Below are 19,024 nucleotides of genomic sequence, written 5' to 3'. Positions count from 1 at the left end.
GCTGACCGGCGGGGGGCGGGGGGGCAGGGGGGGGGGGGGGGAGAGGAGAGGAGGGAGGTAGGTAGGGGGAGGAGAGGGAGGTAGGGGGAGGAGAGGGAGGGAGGAGGAGGCGGGAGGAGGCCTAGGCAGAGATGTCGAGCGAGGGATACCGCGGGCAAGAAGCACAGGGGGTCATCGAATGGAAAAGACGGGCGGATTTTCGGTAGAGGAGGGTGGTGGTGGGGGGGGGGGGTTGGGGGAGGAGGGTACGCTGACTGCAGACGGGGGCGGAGCTACAGGCAGAGAAGGACTTGATGGCGGAAGGACTCGGATGAGGAGAATCTTACCCCTTCAGAATTCACCCATGTTGTTCACCTGGACATCCGCCAATTTGTTTTTCTTTTTTGTTTTTACTTGTTTGGTTCTTTAGTTGGTTTGTTTGGGCCGGGGCGGTCGTTGGGGCGGTCGGTTGGTTTTCAGGTCACGGTCGAACCGCGTCGCGGAGTAACGCGCGTCCGCGGTCGCGTCGGCCACGTCGCGCCACCGCCTCAGCGGATGACAGCGGATGATTCTCAAAGGCCTATCTGAAGCCACACCTACTTATAGTTTGCCCCCCCATGCCTCTCCCCAAGCACACATTCGTGTTGTTACTTACACAGCCTCTCTACTGTGGGATTGTGCCCTGATTTTGGTCGACCACCGTCCTATCTCCCGGTGCGGCTGTAGCATCTCCTCTTGACCCGATGGCGTCCGGTCAGCGGCCCGGTCAGGGTCCGAAGGAGGCCCCGTGGTCGGCACCCACCCAGCCACCCCCTCGTTTACAAAACCACTACAAAATGGCCGTCTTCAGATTTGGCGTCAGAGCACTTAAGATCCCCCCCTACAGAGGCGGAAGTGTCATTCAGATGTGCCCCTGAGAATCAGCGCAGCCCCGAGTTCTGTGGACGAACTGCTTTTTTTTTTGGGGGGGGGGGGATTGAATGAAACCCAGATTACTTTAAGGGGCGGCACGCAGCGCCCGTCAAGCCACTCGAGGGCTTGCGAGAGAGAAAGAGAGGGTATTCCTCCACCAGGCGTCTCTCCGCCTCGATCTGGCAAGCCTCCCAACGTCGTGCGTTTGTGTCGGACATGGGACTGAGAATAGTCGGGCGCCGCAAGATCTCTCGGAGCGAGAGAGGAAATCGAAAGCCTTCGACTATTGTCACTTTTCTTCACTTTATCTTTTGGCTCCGCGTCATAGCTTATCACGGCTTCATCATAGCGTATCACGGCTTCGTTGCACAGTTAAAGACATTTACTACGACGACAGTCTCTGTTGGATGCTTTCTGACTTCACGTCTTGTATTTCGGAGGAGGAGAAGGCGGCCCACTGCAAATCCGCCGCGCTCTGATCTCCGTGGAAGTCTGTTTCACAGCGTTAACTTCAGCTGTGCCGTTTTTTCTCATACCGGACACTGCTATTAATATGCGTTTAACCAGACAATTATCAATACATTACACTAAGTACACGGATATAGTCACAATATTAACATTACTTTCTCACAAGAATAGTCTCATAGTCTTGTCTGTATTGCCATTGTGATGGAGACCAAAATGACGAAGGCTGCTTTTGGAGGGCGCAAGTGGGGGGGTGCGTGGATGTCGAGGACTAGCCCTGGTAACACTTCGCAGCGTGGTTGTAATGCCTTTCTAGCGCTTCGCGAGGAGGCGTAGCCGCCCCCAGGACAGGTGGTAACGCGGCCGTTATGCGGCACGAGGAGGCCGTGAGCGTGACGCCGAACGCAAAGCGGCGTTTCATGCGCCGCCGTAACAACTGTCGGTTTGTATCGCGAATGTATGTGTTCACAGCCTGTCTGGGGGGAGCCATAGCCGTACTCATGACTGCGTTTGTCTGGGCGTTAGAAGTACCACTGTAAGCCTAGTGTTACCAGGGCAATCACATATCTGAATGATTAACGGGGGGCGGGGGCTTCATTGATTGGTTTAGACGTGGCCTGCCCAGCCCTGGGGGTCACCAGTAAGACGACAGAATAGATGGACTCTTTCTCTATGTTTTTTTTTTGTTCTTTGGCTTTGTCTCTGTTTCCTATTCTATCTTGATTTATCTCAGCACATTGTACTTGAATTACCTCGTTTCGTGACCTCATGTGCTTGTTTTTACTTTCCTTATTTGTTCTTTTGTTGTTTTTATTTTGTAATTGTGTTATTCTGTTGATGAGCGTGTGTCTGAAAGCTGCATTGTGCGAGGGAGATGTGATTAAGCAATGTGTACGCAGAAAATTTAAGTGCCACGGTGAAAAGAGATTTTTATTGTTATTTTGTTGTGCATTTTGTCGTTACCAAACTTGGTATTTTTATATTAACCCTGCTTGTTGAAGAGCTGGTGGGTTCGGTCATTGTTCTAAAAGCTACCTCTAAGTTGTTATGTTTTCATTTTTGCAAAAGCACATTATTTTGTTGTTGTGTGTTTGTGTTTTGCATTATTGCATCATTGCAACTTCATCTCATGCTTTCAAGTGTTGATTTATGATTGTCTGCCCATGTTTGTAAACAACATTTATATAAAGGGTAAGAGACTGTAGAGATGGATAGGATGACATGAAAACATTAAATTGTGTTTATTCTTGTCTTAGTCGCCCCCCGCCCCTGGCCATAACTTAAAGAGCAGAGATGTTTTGAAGCCTTAAGTATGGGACAAGAGGGATGTACGGATTCAGAAGAAGTCAGAGTACTTTTAAGAGAGTTTAAAAACAAGCATTAAACTTGAAAATATGTGAATAGAATTGTAGTTTTGTAATGTGAAAAAAAAGAAGGTTTGCAGACGTTGAACCGCCAAGAACAGGTCATATATGCAGTGATGCAGTGAAGCGTTGGACAATTGGGACTGCAAGTAGTTATCAAAGACAAAGACGGAAGGTTATGATGAGATATCCTCTTGGTCGACATGTTCTCTTGGAAAAAAATGGGTGTATTGCTGAACAAGAGCCAACAGAGGCAGTTTGATATATAAAAATTGTGATATTTTTGTATTCAGTGTCAGTCCTTTTCCATTTGTCGAGGGTTTCAGCAGGGCAAAATATTTGTATCTTTCGTTTTTTTTACATATAGTTTTTTTTTTCCTCTGGTTTTGAGTCGTTTGCCTTGCTCCTCGTTGGTAACGTTGGACATACGTGTGTGTGTGTGTGTGAACATGTTGTAGTAAGTGTTGCTTTCTGGATGTCAATGCATTGTAGGTGAAGGACTAAATATCTGCCACAAATGCTAAGAAAAAAAAGGGTGGAAAAGAGGAAAAAAAAAAGTATTAAATATGGAGGCAGAGGAAGCTGCCACCGACCAATTAGTACTTGTCATTCACAATTTTTCAATCAACTTTATTGTCAACATTTTGTTTTTGTACTTGAAGTGACTAAAAAGAAGAAAAGATGGCGCGGCACAGGCTGGTGTGGTCTGGAGTCCGGCCATCGCATTCTCAAACACTGTGAGCAGAGGGTGAACCCTCGTCCAACACTCATCCACTATAATAAGCAGTCGCCCCCTCAGAGGGGCAGAGGCAAGCCAGAGTCTGACAGCATCACATCCCACTTCAGTAAGAAGAGGTGTCCAGTCACACACACCGGTCATCGTTCTCTGAATGTTTTCTACTTTTGTGTGAGCGTGTGAGTAAATGAGCGTGTGTGTGTGTGTTTGTGTGTGTGTATGTATTAGTGAAAAATGCACTAATCAGATCAGATACAAAATAAAAACGATGCTCTATGCCACTTTTTCTCTCTATGTTGGAAAAAAATATTGGCATTGATATAGTTCTTCCCTCAATGTTACTCTGGTGTTTCTGTAATATCTTTGTGCCTAAAAATGGAAATTGTTCAACAAAAATGTCCACCTATAGCCTATCTGCTTAGTTTCTGTATTTTCAGAAGAAAATAAATGGTGTCTCCAGCACTCTAGGGATGTCATGACAATTTCAAATGACCTGGTTTCAGATTCTGAATAGAGGGTTTTATTCACAAGGACCGCGGCGTCTTCAAACCCTATCAAACCAGTAATGGGAAAATCTGCATTCAAATGTTATTTTTTTTCCTCTTCATCATTCCTCTATAATTCGGCGGCCCAAAAGCAGCATGCTTTATTTACCCCCAAACAATCCAGGGAAGGAAAAATCCATCAAACAATACACTGCCCAACTCACGCTTTGGAACACTTAAGGATTAAAACATTCCTGGCAGTGAAAAATCACCTTCCTGTACATTTGAAAATGCATAAATTATATTTGTTTGCTGTCAGCAACAGGTTTGCTGACGAGACGAGATCTTTTTCCATTTTTGGTGGGTTGGCAAAAAGAGGGTTGCCCTCTCTTGCCACTGCTGTTCACTTTGTTGAAAGTACTTGGGTTTCTATTAAACATTTAGATTTGAGGGGTGGGAATGTGGGTCAGGACTCATGGCATCCCTAGAGTAGGCACTCTGTGTTTTGGTGTGGTGTTCTAGAACGAGTAGCCATTTCATGCAGTGTTGCAATGCATGTGCCATTGAGGTCTAGACTAAAACTGTTTGATGACAAAGCACCAAGACGTTGTCTTTTTATATTAGCACTGAGGACCAATTGCCCTGTCGGACCAAGCATAACAGAGCTTTTTATGTAACAAAGCGTTTCTCTCTCTCTCTCTTTCTCTGGCTTGTCTGTGAGGTTGTTGTTTTTTTTCTCCTTCATTGTTGTGACAGCACAAGTGCCAGTCGAGTTGCTCTGTATTAAGAAAATAGTGTTTTTATTATGATTTGAATTGTTATAGTTTTCGTCTACCTCAGCACCTAATCTTAGCCTAATCTTAGAAGGTGCCCAATTATTATTATTTTTTATTTTCTTTGTTGTCATTTGTATAAAGAAAGTTTAATTTGCATTAGAGCTTTGCAAAGGTCCTTTGTGTTTTCCAGCGACGTGCTATGTTCTGTGGCACCGTTTCTTGGTGAGTTGTGCCACCGATCTCGGCAACTGTTTGTTGATTTAGAGGCTGTTCTTTTTTTTTGGTTCTTTCCGTGTAGGATCAGACACATCTCTTTGTAACATTTCAGTGTTCTCTGATGGAGTGTGAAAAAAATAAAAGAAAATAAAAGATTAAATGCTGCAGGTTTTCTTCATGTTGTCACTAAGTAAATTGTGTGCCTTCAATAGTGAAAGAATATTTTTTACATCCTACTAACAGTAGATTGTTTTGTAGTGAACATTTTTTTGTATTTTTATTTATGAGTCTCATAAGAAAAATAACGATGTTCAGTTGTATACCTTCAGTCTGCAGTTAGAAAAAAAATAAAAAATGGACTTGAGTTTGTGTGGCTGTTTTCTAACGTCTTCCCTCTCTGGGTTCCCCAGTTTTCTTGAAGGTTTTTTTCCAAGTTGAAGGTTCTCACCTTCTAAATGATTAGAGAGTAAGTGTTCAAGAAGTCATCTGTACTGTGTGTGTGTGTGGGTGTCTGTAGGTACCCATATACTATTTGTGTCCTGTCACTCTTGGACTGTGTCCCTCTCTCTTGTGCACAGATATTTGTGTGGACTGAACAGGCACGTTACAAGGCTGATGCGACACACACGTACACACAACCACACCTTACCTCCATCTCGATTCTCACCTCCTCTTCACCCATTTCATCAATTCCCCCCTCAGAGCACCAGGGGAATTGGGAATTGCAACGATTTTGAGTAAGTCAGTCTGGCTTTGCAGTGCTACTTTTCTCAACGCTGGTGATGGGCTATTGTCCTCAATGCTCGAGCTCTAAATGTCACAAAGTCACGAGTCTCCTAATGCCAGCGAAGCCTCGCAGAGAAGTGGGTATTAACTCAAGTGCAGTAAATTGAGTAATACACCACTGCCATTTCTCATACTACTACCCCTATATTTTAGCTACAGCGTGGGCTGGGAGGGGCTGTGTGGTACGGGGACTCTTTTGGGTGCTGTGTGAGTGGTTTATTAAGTGGGGTGTCAAACAGATGATCCTCTGAAGACTGCTGATGTGAAACCCTGTTGGAGTCCACATGTAGAGGTTGTGTGCGGCGTTGGTCAAAGTAGCAAATCCCCTCTTGCTGGTCAACTGCCAGGAAAGCATGTTGAATATGAACAAGGTAATTTTTATGATGGCTGGGACACAGTATCACTCACACGGGGCTATTGGACAGGTTTTTGAGTGGACGCAGATACAAAATGAGTCACAGAGACTGAGTGCACAGAATTCTGTATAAATCTGTAGGGAGTGTCACATTTGTCTAGCCCACAGCGCAAGTTGTTCAGCTAATTAATGATGAGCAAACTGAACATTTGTTCAAAGGGATACGAAGCCTCGTGTGTCCAAGACTAGGACCACTGAGAGACGGTAATGTTTCCTCGCGTATCTCATCAGGCCATTTCCCCCCTTTCAAGCAAATCAAATGGGAGTGCTAATAGTTAGTGTAACCGAGTGAATCGTGAGACCTCATAAACCATCGTGGAGTGAGTGCAGTCTTCCGAGGTAGCGAATAGCTGGTGAGACTTCACTCCCCTAATTTAAAGGATGTTCTAACGGCTCTGCCGATAGAGATAGGCCTACCTCTCTTGGCATAGTTGTTGGCACATCTGTCTTGCGAGTGCGAGGTTGCAGGTTCGCATCCCTCCCTGGATATTTACATGAGGCAAATGAACGAGAATCACAACGCACAAGCCGAGAGTAGCCTACTAGACCGTTACATTAGCAACTTAGCATGGTAGCTGCGCTCGCCTCCCTGACTATGTTCAATATCCCTCCGGTTGTGGAGGTCATTAACGCCATCATTAGATATGCAGGGGCGCGCGCCATCATTTCTGCCGCCACAATTGTCGTTAGGGGAAACGGGCCAAGACTCCGATGGTTCCGCTTTTCTCACACTGAGAAGGGAGGGGCACGGTCAAGCCCCCCAGGGTTCGAACTCAAAAGTGAAGGCCTATTGAACTGCGCCATCTTGGCAAATTCCGCGTCGTCTGACGTATGTCCGCAGGATTTGCCAAGATGGCGCAGTTCAATAGGCCTTCACTTTTGATAGCGGTCAGTGAATGGAGTGGCTGTATCCAGTTCTATTAATAGTACATCCATGGACACGGTATACCGTTATCAGCTGGTTTTACCTGGTAGGGTTTGTTAGTCCTATAAACTATGATAGATTTCCGTTTCTCTCTCCCTCCCAATCTCTAACACACACACGCACACACACCTCCATCTTCCCCAGCCAGTTTGAAAGGTTAGGGCAGCGAGGAAGGCCAACAGGACAGACAACATCACACCTCCAGACAGGGCCAGACTGTTGATCAGCTTGTCTAGACTGACTCCAAATACCTCTGGAATCAGAAGTGTGTGTTACCTGCACTGTCTCCACAACCCAACTCATATTTGCTTAAAACCATTTCAAAATTAATATATTCACCAAGTGCATTATGTAACCCCACCCCTCCGCATTTTCCAGAATATATAACACCTAGGGTAGCATTAGCCTATAGGCTACCAGCATCCCCAGACAAAAAATGAGTTGGGTGTTTTTCAACCGGAAAAAGATCTAAGAGTGGCTCTCTTGTAGCTGACCTAACAAGGTTAATCAAGCCAGACAGGCTATCCATCTGGTGGACACAAACAAGAGACCGAAGAGCTCCTCTCCTCCACTCACCATTATTAGTGGGTAGCCTTCATCTTTCCTTCCCACAAGGCTTTGAGGATGGGCAGCATATGCAGGGCTCTGACCTCGTCTTGAGGGCACGGAGGCTAATGAGAGATTTCAGCTATTCACTCCAGCTCACACATATCAAAACCCCAATGTGGCCAAGCGAGAGTTGGGGAGAGGGGGGGTCTAGTTTGGACTTCAACCTCTTTACCACGCCATGGTTAAACCAGGAACGCACAGAACTAGCCCTCGATGGTTTTTGACAGCGGTTTTGTCGTGATTTGATAAATCGGAACATGATTTCGATCTTTGTCATGTTTCAGTGATGGGGAAGAGGGGGGTTGTGGGGTCTGGGGTCGGTCACATGAGACCCATGCGTACCGAGAGAGAGAGAGAGAGAGAGAGAGGGAGAGAGAGGGGGGGGGGGGGGGGGGGCAGCTAGGCCCTGGTGAAGAGTGCGCTGGGGGAGAAGTGAACAGGCTTTGTGTGGTAGCCAGGCGGTCCCATCTTTAGTTGCTCTTTGACCCAGATATGATCTAATGGATGGAGCGGGGGTCCGACAGTGAGCTGACTGAATGGATGGGGGGGGGACAGGTCTCGTACAAATCCCCCCATGGATTGTGTTCTCAGCTAAGCTCTGTGCTCTGTAGGCGTTGGCTAGCTAGCTAGCTTCCACGACCCTCCCCCCTTTCCTCCTCTCCAAACCCCAGGCATTGATCCAGCATCTGACTAGAATCAACATGGCTGCCGTTAATTTACTGTAATACAGCGACAAAGCTAGGCAGCACAGCACTTAAGTGTTCCAGAGGATGTTGTTGCAATGTGTGTTGTTTGGTATTCATTGTACCTGAAGTAAGAAAATAACCGTGGACTGAAAACTTGATTGTGTAGTATGGCCATGTACAAGTTGCATTGCCTCTGGAAATGAAATGGGCTAATACAGGCCTAACTGCCCTCAGTGCCTTGTACTGTGTCGTGTTGATGCTTTTGTATGCAACGTACATGCTGTAAATTGGTCGGCTTCACAATTTCAGTCACAGTGACCGCAAAACAGTGATCATTTTGCTAAAAGATAGTTTTGCCCCGACATTGACTATATTATCTCTCAGGTCATACAGAGCTGTCTACCCATAGAAATCCAATCACGCCCTTCAAAAAGGGCACCATTCTCAATTAATTCTCAAGGTCTCATATCCATGTGGAATAGCCTAATAACTGAGGAATATGCTATCCTTTCAGCTTTGTGAGTTTGTTGATGACAAACGACGGTAACCCCAGAGGAGATCAGTTTGTTTTCTTGTGATTTGAATGTGCTCTTCATAAACATGACCCTTCTGTGTTGCCTCAGAATTAATGATGAGATGTTTTCCAGCTACAAAGTTCCCATCTGTTGCAAAGTGCTGTTTTATGGCCAGGTAACAGCGCCCTCTAGTGCATCTCTCATACACTACAGTTCTATTTGAGGTTTGCAAGCTGCAGGAAAGGTTGTTTAAATAGTCTGAAGTAATTAGTCATTATTAGAAAATAACTTTACGTATCATTTTCCTACCATATGTTTTGGACCAGAAAGGGAAAATAGTTTAGGAATTGTGTCCTTATACAATCAGTAAGCTACCATTAAAAACCAACAATGCCCAGAATTAACCAGGAGGTCCAGTAAGTCCATCCTCAGCTGTCTATCGAGTGACACGCTCCAGTAGTCTTTCCCTGAGTCGGAATCACTCAACAGGAAACTGCTGGACTAGAAACGGCCCTGTAGGCCTCCACACAGACGGGCCGGGCGCTGGATCCACATCGATTCTATCGGAATCAATGCGCCCATTTACTGTGGGACGGATTCTCACTTTAATTATGTAGGGTGTCAATGGCGTTTATCCAATCAGGACACACACCCACTGAGTGCATCGCCAGCGAGGTGAAAATCTTTACGATTAGTACATTAGTGTCAGTCTGCAGGCTGGGCCCATCACTGGGGGGAATTAATACTCACCACTGGGCCAGAGAATGGAGGGGGGGGGGGGGGTTACAGTAGAGGTAGGACATCACGCCACCTGGTGGTTAGTGTAGTGTATGGCACTATAAAGGGATAGTCCATCCAAATTTTGAGTGATGAATAAGGACAACCCTGCAGGATTATGAGATGGTAAACATCCTTTATTAATGATTGAAATGTCCTCTATTATTACATTGAGGTCAACATTTGATTATGCCAGGTAACTTTAAGTAACAACAACAGTCAAGATAGCTAGTATCACAATTGCAATATATTAATGTAGCCACATTGAAAATGACCCAGTGAGGTTCTACTTCAAACATAATAAAAAAAACATTTAATGTAGCTTACAATATAAAACGACAGATAAGTAGGCTATAGTGTATATTTATATCCATACATTTTTATGTCTGCAAAGTATGTCTCCAAGTAGTATAGAACTGGTATCCATTGAAGACCAGTTGAAAGATATATTATACGCACATCGACAACAGGTGCTAGGTTAAGGATAAATCGTGGATTGTAGATAGAACCCACACACCGGCTTTAAAAGGATTTCTTTATTTAAACAAACGGGCCGTATGGAACACTCTGCCAATGGACATTAGATCTGCCCCTGATCTTGGAACATTCAAAAGAGAGCTTAAGTCTCACTTCTGTCGGCTACTAGACTACTGAGATGTCCTTTATGTTGATTATGTTTTCGTGGTCCCTATTGTTCCTATCCCCTCGACTGTTTGTTGTTGTACAGTTTGAATGTCGGTATCTTGTCTGTCTAATGTTGCTCAACGTTTCAATATTTTCTCCTCCTTGGAACCCACACTTTGGGCAACCTAAACAGTTGTAATTAGTATGCGTGTAAAAAATAAATTGACTATGACTATGACTAAACAACATTTCGATCCTTGTGAATCTTCACCTGATGAGAACTGGTATCCATTGAAGACCAGACACAGGACAAACCTTAGTTTCATAATTCTACTCGTCCTGTAGACCCAGTGGTCTTAATGGGCACCCCGTTCTACCTCCCCCACGAATGAGAATACGGTGCTGTGCTAGGGCAGCCTGTTCACCATTTCCCTCTGGGATCAATACCAATCCACCTACAGTATTTGTATGTGTCCTCAGCCCAAGAGACCCACCTCAATAAAAAATCACTGTCATCCATTTATCGCAAAAGCCGTAATAAGAAGGCAGCGGCAGCGCCACCTCCAGGCCGTCAGGCGTACTGCCAGACGGACCACAGCGTGCCCAGCGTGATGGTGTAGGCCAGCATGGCCAGCAGGTAGACGCGGAAGAGCAGCACGTCCAGCACGTAGCCCACCTGCAGCCACTCCTTGGCGATGTCGCGGCTCTCGTCGCGCTTCTCCAGGAAGTGGCGGATGGAGGCGACCTCCTGCAGGATGTTGTCCATGACGGGCGGGGTGGGGTCCCTGGCGGGGGGGGGGAGTTGGCCCAGGCCGAGGGCCAGGCCGCGCTCGCCGACGCCGCTGCCGCGGTGGTGGCGGTGGTGGTGGTGGTGGTGGTTGCACCGAGCTGCGTGGGCGACGTTGTTTAAACGTTGTTTAAACTGTTTTTTTTTTGTTTTTTTTACAATAGGAAAAACTGAGACATTTGCAGCTTTTTCCTCCCGAAAGACTGAAGTTTATAACCAACCCCACCCCCCCTCTGCTTGCACTGTGCTGTAAGCCCTGGTGTAACAGGTGTCACCGCGTCACCTGTCACTTCCGCCTCGCCCACCCCACACTACGTTCCACCTCCGCTCCTCCGACTCGCCGACGCACAACCTCACACCAACGCCGCTTTGAGCCGGCTGCGCCGCCGGTATTTATCCCCGGTATTTATCCCCGGTATTTATCCCCGAGGGGCGAGTTGAACCGATTCGGCTCGGTACCGCCCGCTCCTCCTCTCCCCCGCTTACCCCTCTCTCTCTCTCTCTCTCCGTCCTCCATCCCCCTTTTTTCCTAAGCCCCTCCCCCTCTCACCTGCACCGAGGCCGTGCTCCTTGTACTGCTCCAGGTCCGAGTCCTGGGACAGCGCGCTGCACAGGGTGTGCTTGTTTCGGATACAGAGGAGGACGGGGGCCCGCTCCAGCACCAGGCGCTTGACCCAGGGGGGGACGCGGGGCTGCAGGTCCTGCTTGTGGACCAGGCGCACGATCAGCACCGTCTCCGTCAGGCTGATGACCAGCAGGGCCATGCACACCACGAAGTAAACGCCTACGGGACGCGAGACACCACACAACTTTATTGTCCGAACAAGGAGAACAAAGAACCATGATGGGTGTTCTCTATGTGTTCTGAGGAGATTACATCTTGAAAGCCCATGACAGAGATATGGTATAGCAACATTATTTTAAGGAGGCCCTATAGATGATCACTGAAACTATTAGATATGCAATAACCGGTCATGGGTAAGGTTTGTACTGTAGTTCAATTATTGATGAATAAATGTTCAATAATTAAGTAATTAATAATAGTCACCAAAGATCTGTCGTTCGTTAATGCTTTAAACGTGCTTCAGTGTGTGCATTCACTCACACGACTTCACCAGACCAACGCCCGTGACCGAAACCTGAACCCCGCGCCTTTCCCCCGTGTCGGGTTACCTATGAGCGGCGTGCCGATGGCGGTGGCCGGGAGCGTGTCGGAGACGATGATGAGGAAGACGGAGTATCCCAGCAGCAGCGTGATCTTGAACGACACCCTCTCGCCGCTGTCGGGCGGCAGGTAGAAGCCCACGATGTCCATCACCATGAGGAAGATACTGGGCAGCAGGAGGTTGACCGTGTAGAACAGCGGCCGGCGCCGGATCACCACCTGCGGGTCCGCCGCCAAGCGCCACCATGAATAGTGGATGAGCGAACGTTCCCAGCAACATCATTACAAGTCAGACGTATTACATATTCATACCAAGTTACTCCCTGGGAAAATATGTTATTTTCTCTATTGAATTGGCTGTTGTATTATTGAGAGCGCACTGTATGTGCCCTCATGTTTCCTTCTGGAGAAAACGGCGCTACTGTGACCTGTAGGTCTGCCGCCTTCTCTATTCTCTCTGTACAACACACTCCTGTTCCACGGCACCAGAACTAACGACGCCTCTTGAGATGAAGGTCAAGGTGGGGTTCTCGTTACCCAGTGTTCTCCTGTATTTCTGATGGAACGTTCTCTCATTGCCAGGCTTTTCAAAAGCTCCACCGACATTAAGTAGCCTACGCTCACGTCTTAGGCGTTTGCGCCTGAAAAGACTCTGTTGAATACTATGCGGGGCCTACAAGTTTGAGAGCCCACGTAGCTTTTCATATACATGCTGTGTTCTATACGGTTCCTGTCTCGCTTCTCAATGACGCTGAGGATTTGTACCGGCGGCTGTAGCTCAATTGGTAGAGCGGGTCGGTCAATGATCGAAGGGTCAGTGGTTCGAATCCCAGCTCCGACTGTCCACATGTCGAAGTGTCCTTGAGCGAGACACCTAACCCCAAATTGCTCCCAATGAGCAGGTTAGCACCATGGCAGCTACCGCCATTGGTGTGTGAGTGTGTGTGTGAATGGGTGAATGAGAGGCCGTTGTAAAGCGCTTTGAGTGCGCTATATAAGTGCAGTCCATTTACCATTTACCATTTGTACATGATCGGTCCGTTCATTACCGGGTCGGCGTCCACATAGCATCCGAGGGTCAGACACACTAACCTTGGACCAGGTTCCCCCTTCTGTTCCTACCACGTTATCGCTAAAAGGAAGCGAGATCATCGGTGCTCCAACTCTGAGAAGCTTTGTGAACGCGGCCACCCCCGAGTCCCTGAAAATGAAAACCGTTTCCGTGCGCTCACGTTGAATTTCATCTCGGCGTAGTAGTCGTTGTTGTCCAGGCTGAAGGACTTGTACGCGGAGAGAACATGCAGCAGCTCCCACTCCCCCTGGTTCATGAACAGGGTCTTGTCCTCCTTCAGCTTCTCCGGGCTCCTCATCAGGGTGATGTTGATGTCGTTGACTACAGGAGGGAGCAGAGAACACGGAGGAGAGGTCGGCGTCCTTCCCCTCAATACGCTGACGAAGGCTTCTTTTCAACTGTGTCCCTACCAAGTGGGTGGTAGCTTACTTAGCCATAAAGGGAAAATGTTATGTGTTTTTTGTTTCTCATCTAAGTGAGTGAAGCAAGATTTACATTGACCTACATTAAACCCATTTTCCAACCCAGTTAGAGTAGAATATTTTGTATCTGAGGCATATAATAATAATTTGGTTGTTTGAGCTTCACAGAGCAATCTGATCTTAATCAGATCTCACTGGAGTCGCACATTAATACCAGGTGTAAATCTAATCAGGTTAAATCATACAGTATCTAGACACAATCTGAATACGAGACATATTTTTATGACCACATAGTAACTCGTATGTCTATACCCAAACAGGAAGTGGTGACGGATACAGGAAGCAGCTCTTACTGGTGTGTAGCCAGCTCTGGAAGGTGAGGCTGCAGTTCTGCACGTCGAAGGGGAAGTTGTAGATGTTCAGGGTGCAGGCCGTCACCACCTGGATGGGCTTGTAGTTCCTGACCAGGCCGTTCTGGTTCACGTACACGTACGGGATGTCCGGAGACTTCCCCACGTCCACGCTGAAGGGCACGTCGACGGGACGCAGACCGACCAGGAGAGAGCGAGACAGACGTTTACGAGCGATTCCAGGAAGTGATTTGGAATTCATGACTCATCACCGAAGCACACAGTAATCTGAAGCGTTATGTTGATTTTTTCATAATCCTCCTGTTTTTCTGAGTCTAGTACATTAATTAATTGACTACATTAATACAGCCTATCATGTGAACCTATTAAGCAGACATAAAGTAAGTCAAAAGTTAATTCTAGTAATTTATCAGAAATGTTTAGGCTACTGTAGGCTACGCGACTTGTCTTCTTACCACACATGGGCTGTACAGTACAACACATTGTACTTACAACTCGTTGATGAGGATGTCAGGGACCCACACATTGGCGGTGGGTATGGACACCTGTTTCACCTCGTCAAAATCCTCGGGATTCCAGACTAGAAACTCATCAATCCATTCCTGTCATAGCAGGGGTAGAATGCACGGCCAGGGTTTTAGACAATATCAGATCAGACAATGCATATTAAATAATCATGTTTTGTGTGTAAAGCCCATTTGTAAATGGATGGAATTTAGCCTATAAGACATTTGGTTATTGTCTTACCTGTCTGTACCAGATGTATGTTGTCAGAACCTGGTTCTTCTCATCCTGTTGTAAAACAAAGGTGAGACGGTTTTGATGGTGATGCACCATCAAATCAGTATTGAAACGGGTTTATAGCATCAAGCCTATAAAAGCTACGCCAATACAATGCAACTTGTATAATAAGCGTATGCAGTTTAACGCGTCTATGCAGTATATTACCACAAGTTAAGCGCCACAAGACACGCGGTCACACCTTGATATTGCCCAAATATTCGATAGTAAATATGTAGCTAGCTTACTACATTGAGGATGGAGTAAACCATGAGGTCGACCGCCACCATGGTGGACCGTCGCCAGTCCCGCACGGGTCGAACCCCCTTCTTGTAGCCCGCGCTCAGGAACTCGGACAGACGCACCAGGGTGGCATTGGCGAAGCGTCCAGTGCCGCTTCCCAGTTTCTTCACTATAAATGCATCAGAAAGTTGAATTTAGTGATAGGTTGCTGTTTCCCAGTTTGGGAACGTTTCGAATTAATCATTAAACATTGTAAAAAGAAAAGAAAGAATACAAAGATATACAAATCTGACAAAACTTTCCCTGACAGCTGAGCTCGTAGGCTACTTTACCTGTGCAGGCTCGCGCAGCGCCGTGTGTCAGCAGTAAAGCGAGAGCTGCCCATAGTGCTGAAACTCGCATTCTGCTGCCAAGTTCACTTCTACCTTTGATACTTGGTGCTTTGAGGTGCAGCCGTCCTCTGGCGCCCGGACACCATCTTCTTCTCTGTCCGCCGTGACAACTGTTTACTGTAATATCAATTAGTTACTGGAAGTTGAGCGTCGTGGATTCTGTATCCAGCCTTGGACATGTAGTATGATGTCATGGGATCATGAGGGTGTGTCTACTCGCTGCTTGTCTTCTAGGGTCAGAGGTCAAGTTCGGGTCCATCTGCACTATCACTAACACGATTAAATAGAAATTCGACACTGAGCGAGCGTTAATGTTATTGCAGCTCATTTCTTTATCTTGCCAGCGCTCTGCCTTATGGTTTGGAAAATATTGTTATACAATATGGAGCTAAAATTGAATTTATTTAGGCTTCTCGGTGATTACAGGCAACTGGCTGGCTGCATGGTGTTAGGCTACAGACATACGCCATCTTTCACGTGAAGAGCTGTCTGATTAGATAGCCCATTGTCTACGCTGTAAAGGAATATATGTAGGCTATTTATTCATCTATTTTAAATATTATATATATTGAATAATGTTAATTGATAAAGAATGTATATACGTATTATATATAGGTAAGTAAAAGAGTAGCCTACAGCATCAGCATGGTACTGTCGGCTACCACATACTCATTTAACAATAGCCTACTCTACATTGCTGTATTACTTATGGTCATCGCATTTCTTACATTCTTCGACTGTATAATAAACAGTATAAACATGATGGCAAAGGTCAAAGGTTCACAGACATTATTAGCCTCATGAAAAAGTCATTTCTTGGCTTGTTGTGCATCACTGGAATGATTGATGATGAATGTCTAACAGTAGTGCTGCCAATTCCCTTCCACAGAGATAGCTCACTGTAGATAGTGGCGGTCCCTGTTCATGTATCTCGTCAACTAGTTGATTTCCAATGATACTTGCTTAAAGCAGATGTCTGCAGGTTCAGATTGACACATTGTTCCATTGGGAGGTTTCTACAGTAGTCATGCCTACAGCTCCAAAAGCTTCACCATCAGTCAGTCAACAGGGAATACGGCAACAAAGTTGCTTTGAATGTTTTTTTTATTATTGATTTTCACTACAGGTTTCACAGAGAGCATGGGGATTTAGATAACTGAGAACTCGTACATTCATATCACATTGATATGAAGGAATTCACCCTGGGAACACACCTAAGAGACAGTTTGATAAATATCCTTGGTTCAAAAAGCATCAAACTTGATTTATTACATATCACACAGAATTTCAGTATGGCGTTCTCTCTTACAATGTAGGAATGTCTAACTGTATGGTCTTCAGGGGTTTAAGAGCTTTGAAGTGCATTTTATCTTTTTTTTCCTTTTTTTTCAGACGGGCAAGTAATATCTGATTCTGTTCCAGGCTGTTTTCAAAGGCTGGGGTAAAAAGCCAATGAACAGCCAATGAACCATCTTACCACTTGACACTTGAACATCACTGAACATCATCACCATAGTAAAACCAGAGTTTTTAACTAGTCACAGTGTTTCTGTTAAAGGGGTAGTGTGCTATTTTGGACATTTAGCCCTATTTGTGGGCTGTCTACCATGACCCTGAAACACAGACCATAATTTCACTGATCGTTCCAGTATTGAGTTAGCTGCAGTTTTATGCAGGCTCTCACTGGGCTACAATGGAAGTCAAAGGGGCATATGTACAGTAAATGTGTTGAAAAAACTATGATTTAATGTGCTTTTCAGAGATGGCAAGCACAGAATGTAATCTCATCAGTCTCTGTCTACTGTGAAATGTATCGCAATCCAAATATTTTTACATGTTTGGCATGGCTTGGACATAAGCATTTCCCTGGCGCTTGTTTTCACTGCTCCCACGGAGGATATGTGCAAGTCATGCCAAATACCTAAAATATTCTGATTGTGATACATTTCACAGGAGAGCATACTGAGACTGGGAATATTACACCCTGTGCTTCTTGTCTTGAAAAAGACAACCCATTTCCATATGCCCCTTTGACTTCCATTGTAGCCCAGTAGCCCACAAATAGGACTAAATGTCCAAGATAGCACACTACCCCATTAAAGGGGTCCACATTTGCAAAATGAACCTTTTCATTGTTTTTGCATGTACATTCTCTGATGGGCTTATTAACACACAAAGTATAAAGTGAAACAACCCAGTCATTTTGTTGTGATCAGCCGAAATGAAAACATTAGAAAAAAAAGTCAGTCCCTGCAAGCCATTCAAATCTCCCGTGTCACTCTACGTCATGTTCAGGGACCCCGCTAGCTAGCATAATAATGTCTTCACACGGAAAATGCTCTGCTCTTGGATGTACTAAGCAGCACAGATGCACAGATCGTCTCCTAAGCTCAAAGGACAGAAGAGCTGAGAGGATACATTTCATTTTTGATGTCAGCGTTCCCACTGAATTTGGCAAAACACTGGCACGGTGCTAGTCATTTTTTGCCCGATTGCTTTTCCAACCTGGGTCAGTACAATGCAGGATTCTCAGATAAACTCTTTCTGAATGATCAAGCAATACCAACTGTCCGTGGTAATTATGCAGAAACTGTAAGTAATTATGCTGTGTGTTTGCTTGTACTAACGATAGCTAGCCACTGTATAGTACTAACGCTAGCTAGTTAACACGAACAAACTCCCCTTTCGCCTCAACCCGGATGCTCGTCTCATTATATGTTAGAGTAACGTCAGTCTAGTGGAATGAAATTGGTAGACTTCTTGTTCATCGAGTCATTAAAAATGATCAGATGTTAAGAAGCGGACATCATTGGATTCCCCTCAGCCTACAGAATCTAGCTTTTATTGTTTGTAGTCGAATGGTGTCATATAGCCTGGTGGTGTCTAGCTAGTGAATGCAGCTAGAGGTAACAGCATGCAACCATGGATATAATTACATGGGCACTAACACTATCATGTTTAGTCAGGGAGAGAGGACAATTACATTTGTCATAGTGGCATTGAGTGTGGATGATCCAGGCTAGCCAGCTATATCTAAGGTAGCATAGCACCGTCAACAGCCCTCGTTCTCTACCCTGTCGACTTGCTTTTAGCTGAGCTCATTTGCATATGAAAAAGCGCTCAATCCACTCAATCTGATCTCATGGTCAACGGAGGGGTATGCTGAGTGGTATTTTCAGCAAAAACACTCAAAGACACCTTTTGGGGACCCCAAAGACTTCTATTAAATTGTTGAATATTAGCATAATAGGACCCCTTTAAGTTCCAACTATTTCTACTTTCTAACGTTGAGTTTCAGGCTGAGCTCCAGTGAGCCCAGAGGAGCAGCAGGGTGCAGGCGTAGACGGTCAGGATGAGCAGGTAGACACGGAACAGGAGGAGGTCCAGCCTGCCGCAGAGGGCCAGCCAGGCGGCCTGGGCCGAGTCCTCTCCCTCGGCCTGGAGCAGGCGCAGCCGCAGGGTCCTGACCTCCTGGAGGAGCTTCTCCAGCCTGGGGGGGCTCTCCTGGGGCTCGCTCAGCGA

General features: G+C 46.0%; 2 protein-coding genes across 2 annotated transcripts in view; both read right to left on the bottom strand.

The window, feature by feature from the left end:
- Positions 1 to 10,841: 10,841 nt before the first annotated feature.
- On the bottom strand, positions 10,842 to 15,512 carry htr3a (5-hydroxytryptamine (serotonin) receptor 3A; the record flags this gene model as incomplete). The annotated part of the gene is made up of 9 exons (XM_084444775.1): positions 10,842 to 11,158; positions 11,608 to 11,841; positions 12,231 to 12,441; positions 13,455 to 13,615; positions 14,070 to 14,239; positions 14,580 to 14,689; positions 14,835 to 14,879; positions 15,116 to 15,279; positions 15,443 to 15,512. 9 exons carry the CDS (start codon positions 15,510 to 15,512, stop codon positions 10,842 to 10,844), a joined length of 1,482 nt encoding a protein of 493 aa, XP_084300901.1.
- A 3,284-nt stretch (positions 15,513 to 18,796) lies between these two features.
- htr3b (5-hydroxytryptamine (serotonin) receptor 3B) overlaps positions 18,797 to 19,024 on the bottom strand; it is a gene marked incomplete at both ends in the record, with an annotated part of 6,499 nt that continues 6,271 nt past the window's right edge. Inside the window, one exon of the mRNA XM_084450428.1 lies at positions 18,797 to 19,024. This exon is cut by the window's right edge and continues 38 nt beyond it. Within this exon, the coding sequence (XP_084306554.1) occupies positions 18,797 to 19,024 (228 nt within the window).

This window comes from Borostomias antarcticus (genome assembly GCF_949987555.1).
Source record: "Borostomias antarcticus genome assembly, chromosome: 1".
In the NCBI taxonomy this organism is placed as follows: domain Eukaryota; kingdom Metazoa; phylum Chordata; class Actinopteri; order Stomiiformes; family Stomiidae; genus Borostomias; species Borostomias antarcticus.
The sequence above is the reverse complement of the archived record's forward strand: the minus strand, read 5'-3'. Positions and strand labels throughout refer to the sequence as shown.